Here is a 13450-nt window from a genome sequence, read left to right as displayed (position 1 = left end):
TATTTTCTGATAGATGGTGAATCACTGTTTGCCAAGGAGTATTTAGCTTATTTAATTCATAAGGTATTTGGAAGGATTTAAAGGTGCCCAGGACAGCCCTCCTCCATTGTATCTTCTCATCCTAGTTAATGAAGCAGACATAGAAAAAGTCAGAAGCCAAAGGTCAAGGACAATAAGATCTCCTCTTACATGGGAGGGCACTTCTGTCTTGTCACCTGAGACGTTTTCATGGGAAGCACAGAGTATGGGTTTGATTTGCCCCCATTGTTGAATTTGTCCTGCTGACATGTGACAGGGATGCCCTGATTTTCCATTCATTTGACCTCTCTTCAGAGAATCTCTATTCTTTTCTTGACTGTTTTTGATGTTTCTTTTATTTTTTCATTTGTATTTAATTATGTGTATGGGCTTTTTCCTGCATGTATGCATATGTACTATGTGTGTGCCTGGTGCCTGCAGAGACCAGAAGACATTAAATCCTCTGGAACTGGAGTTGCAGATGTTGTAACCCACCACGTGGGTGCTGGTAATCAAACCTGGGTCCTTTGGAAGAGCAACTAATGTTCTTTACTACTGAACCATCTCCAGTCCTTTAAAAAAAAAAAAGACTTACTTTATTATGTTTAATTGTGTGTGTTTGTGTGCCAGTGCTCACATGCATGCATGTACATGTGAGTACTGGTGCTCGTGAAAGCCATTGTCACGAGTTGTTATACTGTATTGTTTAGGAAATGACGACAAGCTTATGAGGCATTGAATACCCTTGGAACTGTAGTGGTTGTGAGTTGCCAGACAAGAGTGCTAGGAATCACACTAGAGTCCTCTACAAGAGCAATGCACACTCTTAACTGATGATCCTTCTCTCCAGCCTACCTTTTCTTTTAACTCCCTGTATAGCTCAGGCTAGCCTCAAACTCATGGCCCTCCTCCATCAGCTTCCCAAATGCTAGGATTGCTGACATGTTGCCAGCATGCCTCACTAAGATTTCTATTCTTGAAATATAGTGGAGTCACCTTTCTAAGTCTATTGCTATGTGCACAGAAGACATATCAGGTGTGTACCTGACCTCCAAGAAACTCGTATTTTTAGTCGTAATAAAAAATAATACCTAAATAATAATAAATACATAAATAAAATACCTAAAAATAACACCATACAGCCTTCTTAAATATCTTATATGTGTACATGTATGTGCACATGTGTCTAGAGGCCAGGGGTCTAGTTCCTGCATTGTTTTTTAGGATTGATGTTCATCTTGCTTTTTGAGACAGGATTTCAATGGGACCTGGAGCTTAACAACAGGCTGGACTGGCTGGCCAGTGAGCTTTAGAAGTTCCTTTTATTTCTGCCTCCTCAATTCTGGGATTACAAGTGTGCACAACCCTACCTGGCTTTCTATGTGGTCTCTGAGGGTCACACACTGGGCTTCCTGCTTATACAACAAACACTTTATGGACTGAACTATCTCCTCAGGCCTTAAATAACTTTGGATGTATTTTCTCTGCCCTGTAAGTTAGGGGAGCCCATATGATTATTCAAAAGGAGTGTTATTTGTTAAGAAATCTGTGGAGATGTTGATGAAAATAAAGAATGACTTACAATATTAAGGCCAGAACCACTTTGGCACTAGCCAGATTTGGTGAATGGCTTTATGGAGTCAGCAGGTTATCTTTTAGAGGAGTATTTCACTAAAGACTGAGACCACACTTAGTAGCATAGATAACTCATATAAATGGATGTATAGCTGGGCTTATAGTTCAATGTTAAAGCACTTGCCTGGAAAGTGCGAAGGTCTGTTCAATTCCCAGCACTACAGAATAAATGGAATTCTACCATACAGTCATCCTTTGATATTTATGGGGGTTGTTTATAGGTGCTCCCACCAATGGATATAAAAACCTATGATACTTATCTCATATAAAATATAAATAGTTGTTATACTGTATTATTTAGGAAATGATGACAAGAAAAATATCTGATGATGTAACGTGGAGGCAACATCTTTCCCAAGGATTTTAACTCTGGAGTAACTGTGTCTATGGACACAGAATCCACAGATGCAGAGGAGTTTCTGTGTTCATGCCCCACTCCTTGGGCTTCTTTTTTATGACTGGCTTCATTCACCTAGTATAATGTTCATCAGGATCATTCATGCTATGGTGTCAGACTTGCCTTTTTAAGGCTGACTAGTACTCCATTATGTGCTCTACGATTTTTTTAAAGATTGGGTTCACTTGAAAACAGTGTGATAAATCATGACTCCAAGTGGGACCTGCTCCGGACTTACGCTACTTCATTTTCCTTCCATGCTCTGAAGGAGGGAATGCTTTTTCTGGAAATTCATTCTAGGAAAAGAATTTTTAGGAGACAAACTCGATTAAACAATTTACTTTAAAATTGTCAGGTAAAAAAGATGTGTTTTTATATATGTAAAGAGCTTTATATATATATATGAATGTTTTAGTTTTCAAATGGGAGATTGACTGGTGTTTTCACAGGAAGCTAAATGTTCAAAGCTATTACAAAACCTATTATTTTGCCACTAAGTTTCCGCACTAGCAGCAGAGCACAGAGAAACATGTCTTCTTTGACCCTTTCCATTAGGTCCTGAGCCCAGGGACCTGTCTTTGTGACTAACTCCTTAGAGTGTGAATTTACTGTTGTCTTTTTGCACGTGGTTGGCACTTACTAAGTATGTGGTATGCATACATGTAGACTCAAGAGCAAAACAAAATGAGACGTGTTTCTGTCATATTCAAACCAGGTAACTGTCATTGCTTTGTGCCCGGAGCGGTTGTGAGCTGTGACTAGGCAGGCCCAGTTTCACTGCTTTAACTGCAGGATACAGGCCTCCTCCTCACTGTCGCTTTAGTTTAGCCTTTTGTTTCTTCTTCATCTCTCATCAGTCATATCCCAAATTGGATCATCACACCTCTCTTTACTTTTCCTGGTGACCAGATGTCTTGGGGATAAGTCACAAAGTACTGTAATAGTGGCTGTAACTTACCTTGCTAGGTTGGGGGCCTAAGCTACTCTCTCTGCCTCCACCCACATCACACTGTGACCATCTGCTCATGACTCAAGTGATTTTCTTACCCACTGCACCCAGCTCCTGCATTCATTCTTGCCTTACTTACTTGCCTTTCTTCAACTAAAACACCTTTTCTACTACATTCCTAGGCCAACTCCTGCCCATCTTTCTGAATTTAGCACAAACCTCATTGCTGCTGTCTTCGAGGTTTATTTGCTCACGTAGATTGGCTAACAACTATTTTTCCTCATTTGTATGAGCGTTTATTGTACTGTTTATCCCTTTGGACTGTGATGCTTATCTAATGAGTCTGACCCTGCTGCTAATCCAGAACTCACTTGATGATCTAGGACTCTGAGCCTTTCATGTTTGCACATGCAGTAGCCAGCATTGAATGCACTACTGAGGCAAGTATTCATTTTAGTGTTAAAAGGAAAATTATATAAAGGTAAGAGTTAGTGCTAAGAAGCAGAACTTAATAGCAAGCAATAAGTTAAGCATTATTTGATGGATACTAAGTGTGACATGACTAAAGGAAATCATCACAAATTTCTTGAATTAAAAGAAGAGGGTCGGGCTGGAGAGATGGCTCAGTGGTTAAGAGCACTGACTGTTCTTCCAGAGGACCCAGGTTCAATTCCCAGCACCCACATGGCAGCTCACACCTGCCTGTAAGGCTTCGGACACCTTCACACAGACAGGCACACACAGGCAAAACCACGAATGCACATAAAATAAAAATAAATTTAAAAAAAAAAGAAGAGGGTCTTTGAATATACTCCAGCAGTTGCCTTCCTCAGAGCATCCTTCACATTTCTGTTCCTCAGACTGTAGATGAGGGGTTCGGCATAGGGAATACAGACAGCACCTTGTTCTGTTTAGTAGAGTAATTAGACTTGGGCATCACATAGATGAAGGTAATGGTCCCATAGTAGAGAGTGACTGCAGTGAGGTGGGATGTGCAGGTGGAGAAGGCCTTGTGGCGGCCCTCAGTGGAGCGCATCTTCAGGATGCTGATGAGAATGTAAATAGGAGACAGCTATCAAAAACACTGTGACCGCAATAATGGAGCCAGAAGAGATAGAGGGGATGATTCCATTAATGGGGACATTTGGACAGGACAGTCAAAGTCACAGAAAAAGTGATCTATCTGATTTGGTCCATAGAAGGACAGAATTAACAAATATAATCAGTAAATGTCCAACAATTCATTCAGCCACCAACATAGGAAGCTCACAACAAGAGAAAGCTCCCATCAACAGACTTTGGAGAACATGAGTGTGGAGTAGAAGAGTGGTAAACAGGAAGCACTCAGCTGAACCAAATGACACTGTAATACAGAGCTGTGTTTCACAGGCAGCCACAGGTAGGGTCAGCCCATGTCTAAGGAGTTCCATAAGGATTATATCTGAGGCTGAGGTTGAATATACAATGTCTGTAAAAGCCAGATGGCTAGGGAATAAGTGTATGGGTGTGTGCAGCTGGGAAGAAATTCTTATCAACATGATGATGCTGATATTGCCTACTAAGGTGACAATGTATACTCCTAGAAATGTCACAAAAAAAGACTATACACAGTATAAGATCCTCTGTTAGTCCCCAAATGATTAGCTCTGTCACTGTGGTGTGGTTTCCAGCCTTTTATGTGAATTATTCCTGTTGAGGGAAATGAAAATATTTGCTTTTCTAATGTCCTCATTTTGCACATTGCTGGGTTTCTTTGATTTTCCTCACATTTATTAATGGTTATCTCCTCGGCCCAACATATAAATACTGCATTCTTTGGAATTGTTGTTTTGTCCTTTTAACTTTGAATAAAATGAAAATGATGAAAAAAAGAAAAGTGAATAAAAACAAAGTAGCTTTGCCTCAAGTATGTCAAAATCTCATGAGTAAGTGGGATTCAGGTCCATAGAAAACTTTGGTGAAAGCTAATACATTATTTGCTGGAGTTTAGTTGAACCTTTCCAGTGAAATGTGCCCATGTGTACTGAAGTTGGTGAGGGCAATAGCCTGGCCTGTGCTGTGATTATATAAAGAAATGCACAGAACTGGAATGGATCTTTATGTGCAAATTTCATATAATTGCTTCATGGGAACATTGGGGCTTAGTCCATGTTTAATGTTAAAGTATGAGGAACCAGACACATATCATTCACAGGTGCCATACCATCCTTTTCTCTCCCTTACCTACCCAGTCTCTTCCTAAATTCTCCAGATACATGTAAAATGAAGGTATTGTTAATCAAAAGATAAGAAGCCATTTCTCTGGTAGGAGTGTTTATAAATTTTCTTTATCTGTTATAATAGCAAAAATAGTCTCCAAAGTATAAAGTATAATTCAACCGAATTTTGTAAAAGTGGTACGTGGAGTGGACATTCACTTTGACTTGTTCATCATCTGTGAATAACATGATTCTTTAACAAGCTGGCATGCAGGTTCCTCTCCAGGGAATAGTGATGGTAAAATACAAACAGTATTTTCATATATTGTTAAGTGTTTGGAGAGCCGATGTCTCTGATTTTAATATTGTCTGAATTACATTCTGCACCTCATTGAGCACTTAAGCATGGGTGGAAGCCTCACCTAACTCTCTAAAAAATTATTTTGATTTTACAAAGAGGCAGTCATCACCCTTCCTGTTACTGTTGTATGGCCCTTTTTGCCTTTTGAAGGTGTTCCATAAACAAGCAAATGAGCCACATCAGATCCTGGCAGGAAGTAGAGTCAATGATAAAGAGCAGAATGTGGCTCAAATTCTTCACACAAATGACTAATTCTCTATTTATGTGCAATACTCTATATATCAATACTCGATATATGAATATGAGTATCATATATATGTATATATGTGCTTATACGTATATACAGACATAAACATAAAATATATTTATATGTATGTAGTAGAATGATAGATACTAAAGATTGTTTATGAGCATATTAAAAGGGGAAATCTGGAAGCCCTGCTGGAAGAATCTAAGTTGAGTCAAGAGGTCATGCTGTATTTAAAGAATGTTTGCTATTAGTCTTGAGAGGCTAAGAGAATATATGAACTATGAGGAGATATAGCAAGATGTAAGAATTAGAAGTAAATCTTTAAATTTTTTCTTTGGGGATGTCTTAGTTAGGGTTTCTATTGCTGCAGAAACACCATGACCAAAAAGCAAGTTGGGAGAGGAAAGGGTTTATTTGGCTTACACTTCTAGATCATAGTCCATAATTGAAGGAAATCAGGACAGAAACTCAAACAGGGTAGGGACCTGGAGGCAGAAGTGATGCAGAGGCCATGGAGACGTGGTGCTTACTGGCTTGCTGCTCATGCCTTGCTCAGCCTGCATTGTTATAGAACAGAGGACCACCAGCCTAGGGATGGCACCACCCACCATGGGCTGGACCCTCCCCCATTGATCACTAGAAAATGCCTTATAGCTGGATCTTATGGAGCCATCTTCTGAATTGAGGTTCCCTCCTCTCAGATGACTCTAGTTTATGTGTCAAGTTGACATAACATTGGACAGTACAGGAGATTTGCATGAGCAATTAGTAATAAAGTAGCAGTACGTGTTCTGGTTGCTTCAATGCAGGCGTGTTAAGAGAGTGTAGAAGGTGCTTGAAAATTATCTTATGACAGATCAATAAAGAAGATTGAGTAGGGGCAGGATCCTTGTCTGAAAAATGATTAAAGTAATCCCTGAGAGTGTAAAAAGCTCTAGATCAGATTCAAAGAGGAAGGGAGGAGTATGCAATAAGAACTTTGTTGCTGGATCCACTGGAAGGTGTGACAAGAGTCATTAGAGGTGAGTTCCAAGTCATGATTCTAGGACACAGAGACAACTTAGGAAAGGGATGGTGTTTACCTACTTATTCTATAGACTGCTCATTCTTGTGGTGTCTCACTGGCTGTCAAAAGGTGTTCTATGCTCAGGGAAGATTGCAATACCCTGAGACAAACTTAAGGATAAAGTTCAATAGTAACTACTTAATCAGTAGTCAGTGTTTTCCAAATGTACCAAGTTAGGGATTAAGTGTTTTGGTGGTTAGTTGATTGGTTAGTAGAGCATTGTAAGGGAACGCACTTCTGAAGATTATTTCAGAATGAAGTAAGAGAGAGTGAGTGAGTGAGTGAATGAGTGAGTGTGTGTGTGTGTGTGTGTGTGTGTGTGTGTGTGTGTGTGTGTGTGAGAGAGAGAGAGAGAGAGAGAGAGAGAGAGAGAGAGAGAGAGAGAGAGAGAGAAAGCAGGCGGTGTGCTGTCACCAGTGACCAGGCTGGGGTATATTGATGTATGTTGATGACTGAGGTAGTGGGGTCCTCTGGTTTGCCAAGGAGGACGTCTTTTCTCTTTGTACTTGCTGTCAAGAGGCTTGTGCTAGGTTTAATGGGGAGTGGATGACAGCCCAAGCTCCCTGCTTTACCCGGCAACCACTACTAACCTCAAATTTTGTGAAGATAAGAGAAAAATGAACGTCTAGGTCCTGCTCAATTTCTGAAACAAAGATACTTAAACTGCCAAATGTTTTAGAGTTGAAAAGTGCTTCTAAAGCAACCATGAATCAGACAAGGAGTCAACCGTGGGTAGGCAAAGAGCTTCAGTGAATTTGGATTCTAAATTTCCAAGACAACTCAGGTAAATGAAAGTCATCTAAATAACTCTTAAGTCTGAAGCTCAATTTCATAATCTGAAAAAATTTAATTATCTTTGAACTTTTACTTTTATGTCTTTATTTTGCTTATTTGAGGCTACTAGGTTTTGCTGTGTTTCCAAAGCTGGCCTTGAATAATCCTCCTGCCTCAGCCTTCTCAAGTGCTGAAATGTATAGGCACAAACCACCATGCCCAGCATTTTGTTTTGCTCATTGTTAACTTTAAAAGATAGACTTCAGAGAGTGTACCCCAAAAAGTTGGAATTGACATAGCAACACAGAAGGTATTTCAAAGGCTAGCCCTGACTCTGGACTAGAACTACATGTACTAGGCTGTGCCTTTTATTTTTAGAACTTCGAGATGTATTTTACTGTGGCATATCTTCTGTTGATATCATACAGTTAAAGTGGGGTCCACCAAATGCAAGCAAATTGGCAGTTACACACACAACTGAGAGCCTTCCAGTGGGAGCCCACAAGACACTCCATTGACATGCTTGGTTCCTACCACTCTCTATGGAACGCCAAGAAGACTTTTCATAATGCCATGAGTCGTTAGGTGTTCATGAAAGGACAGTTTGAAAATAGAGTTTTGGAGCAAGACAAAAACTAAAAAGCTGCAGATACAGTTACATGTAGATTCAGTTTTGTACTTACATCACTGGGTCCTGTACCCTGTATCTCTCCATCTCCTGGAGATGAGTAGGATATTGCACTCTTGGATACCCCTCAACACAATACTGAGAACCAGCTCCACAAAGTTGGTGTCTCAGTGCTCAACAGCTTCCTGCCTTCTTGTCTGTTTTCTTGCCTCATATTGAAGAAGCTCTAATGAATCCATAATGGACAGGAAGAGAAAAGGTACTATCAGATGCTATTGTTACATAATGAATAACACTAAAGCGCTATCTTCGATCTCAGGTTTTACCCTTGTGTTTGCCTTTGTGTGAGTGCATGAGTAATGACTTCATGTCATTTCTCAGACCATCACCTACTTCTAGAACAGCTGCCAACTGCTAGGATGCAGGGAGTCTCTGCCTCTACCCCAGTGACCTGCCTTTGGATTGCAAGGCTTATGTGTGGGACTTCAGAGATGAAACTTTTTACACTCAAGGGAGTTGGCAACGGAATTATACCAGCAGAAGAGTGATTTTATACCAGCGATTTGAGCGGGATGCTATACTCTCATTCCACAGTCACAAAGAGAAACAGATACATTCATCATTTGGGAACTGGATTTCCCTGGACTCAAATCCAGTGATTGTCTTTAACTTGGCATGTAAAAGGGAAAATGTTACTTACTCTACTAATTGAAATCATATGGTGCTTATCTGTTCTGATGCTGTATTACTGGATCTTGTAGAGTTAGAAACACATGTGTTTGAAACTCCCACTGTAGACAAGATGCCCCACCTCCTGCCCCTGAATGCATACCAAAATTTTTAGTGCTCTTGGCAAGAACTAGAGGGAGATGGATTTATATTATTTATATTATTAAATATTCAAAAGAATATATTTTCTGATTTTTAGGTTTTATTTTAAAATACTTTAAAAATATTTTTTACATTATAGGGGTTTTGTCTGCATGGATGGCAGGCAATGACCATGGAGGCCAGAAAAGTACATCAGACCTCCTGGAAGTGGAGTGACTGACAGTTGTGAACTGCTGTGAGGGTTCTGGGAAACAAGTCTGGGTCATCTTCAAGAGTAGTATATGCTTTTAACCGCTGAGCCATCTCTTTAGCCCTGGTTTTAGTTTTAAAATGTATTTATTATTATTTATGCATATATTATATATCTACATGAATTTATATGCATCAGGTTTGTGCGGGATGTCCTCAGACTGCAGAGGGCATTGGATCCCCTGGAACTGAAGTTACAGGTGTTTGTCAGCTGCCTGATGTAGGTACTAGAAACTAAACCTGTGTCTTCTGCAAGAGCAGTTAGGTGCTCTTAAAATCACTGACCCATCTCTCTAGCCTTTAAATTAGGTTTAAAATGGAGTTTGGGCTGTAGGTAAAAAGTGGTACCAGTGTGATAATTACCGAGTCTTAAAGCATAGCCAACGTGTTGGTCTATTTGTGGAGTGTTCAGCTCTTTATGTTCCTCTATGTACCTGTCTACTGCCATTCCAAGTAGTGGCTTCTGGGTCAGGGCACAAGCACACCAGATCAGCATGGATACTTTTGCTGGGAGATGTTTAGGCACTTGCACAGAAGGCAAAAGGAAATGTAGGGCCAAGCTAGAGAGCAGAGCTTCGAGAGTCTTCCTTCTGAAGTCACACAGTGAGATGTGGCTGCTAGCTGATCTCTTAGGAACTATGCCTTGTGCCATGTCAGCACAACCCCAGGTGCTTCAGTGTGCTTGTCCTGGACAAACCATCTTCCTTATGCTACTCAGGAGGGGGAGAAATTGCCACTGTGAAAGAGGCCTTAAGAGGAGGTCCTGAGTCCTCTGCCACAACCAAGAATAAGCCTAACCTTTGCTGCCCTCGAGGAGCATGAGAGGCCCTGTTTTCTTTGTGCATGTCAATGTTGTATGTGGACCTGCATTGTAGCTGAGCTTCAGTTACATATGGCGTAGATGTACATGTGTAGTTTAAGTAGCAACATTAAGCTTTGAAACCAGGAGAAAAGAGAAAGAGAGCAGAGCATGTTGTGGAAAGGGAGATGAAGAAACATCAAGAGATGTTTTATACTGTATCTAGGTATAGAAACAGGAACCAGAGTTTTTAATCCAATAAAGGACATTTAATTCTCACTAATAGAATTCCTGCTACATCAGGATCAGTGGTTCTCAAACTTGAGCATGCATCAGAGTCCCATGAAGGGTGTGTTCCCTCAGAGACTGCTGGGTACCGTCCCCAGCGTTTCTGATTGAGAAGGTCTGGGGGCAAGGCCTGGGAATGTGTCCAGCTAAGTGGCTTTGCCGGTTAACTAGCCAGTGTAGCTTCTTCTAGCAGAGAGAGAAGGACCGCAGTGCTTTCCATCTCTGGAATCCCTATGGGACCCAACTGAATGGAGAGGAGCATGGCTTACCCTCTAGACTTCTGACTGTGGTCCACAAAGGCAAAGGATGTAAGTTTCACCATCCCCCAGAAGATGACCATAATACGAACTTCACTGTGACCCCTGTTGCTGGGACTCATGGAAGCCAGTGCACTGGATTGTTCTGAAACATTGAAGAGAAGCTAAGTGTGCATTCATTTTTTTCTGTAAGTGAATTTAACCAGTACCCTTTCTTGGTGTCTAGTAACTTGGACATTCTGGTAAATCTGGTCAGGCATGAAAGCAGCACTTTCTTTGGTTACCAAAGGAGAAATTATAAGGTTCTGAAATCTGTAAGACTTTCTCCAGAAGAAGCTATTTCTGCTTTAAAGCCCAAGATTTTCATTTCATGTCTCCATTTTGCAATTGTTTATTTATTTGTTTGCTTATTTATTCTGGGAGAGTGACCAAAGCTAAGATGGGCAACAGTCCCTTGCTGTTACTGCGTTTCCAGATCCTCTCTTTTCACTGTCAGGGATAACAGAAGTTTGCCTTGTTTCTGTCTGCCTCTCCCTAATGTCTTAATGGGAGTAAAACTTTATTCTAGCCCCTGCCACCCAAAGGGAGAGGCAAAGAGATTGGCAGGCATGCTTCCAGCAGGCTGGACAAGAGCAATAGTGAGTGATGCTTCCAGAGCCTCCGGGTCCCCTCCTGACTTTTCATTGTAATCCACGGACTATTTCTTCATCAAATTTGACCTTCTAGCAGAAGAACATCAAACTTTTTTTTTTTTTCATCTTCCTTGATGTTTCCTTGGAACCATAAAATACCATTAGTTTGAGTACTTAGTGGTAGAAGAGTGGGATATTATTTGGGGTGTTCATTTTTTTTATCCAATATAGAAAGCCTGTGGCACTAAATAAAAATGTCACCGTGTAAAATGCAAAGGCTTTCTGTCACAAACATTTTTAAAAATTCATAAAGGTCTGAAGATTTGATTTATCTTTTCCTCTTTCTGTGATTTATTCATATTTAATGTTAGTTTCAACATTTGCAACATGAGGAATCTTTTCAAATAAAAAAATGGGAAATTAGTTTCATTTGAAGAAAAATTCAACCATGCCAGTTTTTTTAAATGACACAGCTTATTGCTGTTCCTATGATCAAGGGACAGAGAAGTTTGTTTTTTCCCAGTGAGTTCATTGTTGGGGATGTCAATTCACCTGGCTATTTGGTTGTGACAACCGTTTCTCTCATGTCACTGGACACTTCTTTAGCCATTAATCATGTTTCCATGGGGGCAAGGACAGAGGGAAGGGTGGGAACAGCTCTCAGCTCTGGATCCTTGGGTTGTTTTCTTCCTGTGTTTGCTTTGGGTTCTGAACTGCCTGTGGCTTCAGGAGCATCTTCAGGCAGAGACAGTATTCAGTTTTTCCTAAGGATGATTCATAAATAACAATAACAGAATTAGCTTCAAATGAAGGGGGAGGGAAATCAAAGTGTTTCGTTCAGTTTGTTTGTTTGTTTGTTTAAACAAAACTAATCAGTGTGCATAGGGTCTGAGGTGTGGACCTTTTAGATCTTTGAGAACTAATCAACGGGTAAGATTGCTTTTGTTTTAGGAGATAGGTATATTCTTTCTAAAGGACAAGCAAGTTTTGCTTACACTTACAAGGTAAGTAGAATCTTAGATGGTAAGAAGGAGTTAATGTAAGGCCCAGTGGTTCTGGACAGTCTAGCTTCTGCCTGCCTGTCCACCATCCTATCCCTCCACCATCTTCTTCGAGCTCTCATCTCTATATTCCTTCCCTTTATTTCTTCCCACTTGTTTTCATTCTTCCACTACAGGATTATTTTAGAGCATCTGCACTGGGCCAGGCACTGGGCCTCCATATATTTGATCCGCTTGTCATAAAATGAGGGAAACTGTACCTTTTTCTATTCAAAATGATAATAGACCTGGGAAAAGTATGGAGAGAAAGAACATTGAAGGCACCGAGGGCCTTCAAGGAAAAAGCCCTCTTGTTCTATCATCTTGCCCTTTCTTTATCTGTCACTGAGGATAAGATCCATCAATATGTGGCAGCCAATCCACAGAGCAGTCTCAATGCGTGGCTGTGGGTTTTAGAACCAGGTCTGGGGATTTTCTCATTGTGATTTTGATTTTGTTCCTTTGATTAATGAAGAGAATCATCCTGATGTGTAAATCATCTTATTCCTTCCTCAGACAATTGGGAAGAAGTTACCTCCAGCTACATCAGCTCCAGATCCATCAAAAACGGAAATGGACAGCAGAACAAAGAGTGAGTTTCCTTAATTACCAAAAATCCTTATATACTTCTGAAGCTGTCCTGTATTCATTAAAACATGCATGTGCGTGTGCACACATACACATGTACACACACACACACACACACACACACACACATGTGCACATGCACACAAATGTGTTTCCTTAGCTCTCCATGAGTAGACTGGAAGGACAAGTTAAAATCAGAATTCCTCTATTTTTCATGTGGGCAGTTTGATCCTGGCACATACATTGCAGCAACATGCAAATCTAGAGTTTGTCCATATTTGCACAGGTTAGATGTCCCAAGGACCCAGGAGTGTGCTAAGTACTGCACATTAGGGATTCCTGGATCTTCCAGTAGAGACACCTAATCACTCAGCCATCATTACTCTTCTTTCACTATGCTGGCCTCCTCAACACATCTTTTAAGAATATTTTTTTTCTAATTATGTGTATGCATGTGTATCTGTATGGGGATAGATGCACATGAATGCAG

At 40.5% G+C, this 13450-nt stretch overlaps 1 protein-coding gene across 8 annotated transcripts in view; it reads left to right on the top strand.

Annotated features, from left to right (window-relative positions):
- Positions 1-13450, top strand: part of Sh3kbp1 (SH3 domain containing kinase binding protein 1) — a 333950-nt gene that overhangs the window by 215574 nt on the left and 104926 nt on the right. For all 8 annotated transcript variants that reach the window (XM_036174398.1, XM_036174396.1, XM_036174397.1 and 5 more), the window contains one exon: positions 12889-12964. In XM_036174398.1, the coding sequence (XP_036030291.1) occupies positions 12889-12964 (76 nt within the window). The remainder of the gene's footprint in view (positions 1-12888; positions 12965-13450) is intronic.

Source organism: Onychomys torridus, chromosome X (assembly GCF_903995425.1).
Source record: "Onychomys torridus chromosome X, mOncTor1.1, whole genome shotgun sequence".
In the NCBI taxonomy this organism is placed as follows: Eukaryota; Metazoa; Chordata; class Mammalia; order Rodentia; family Cricetidae; genus Onychomys; species Onychomys torridus.
Note: the sequence above shows the minus strand (reverse complement) of the source record. Positions and strands in the feature narration are given on the sequence as shown.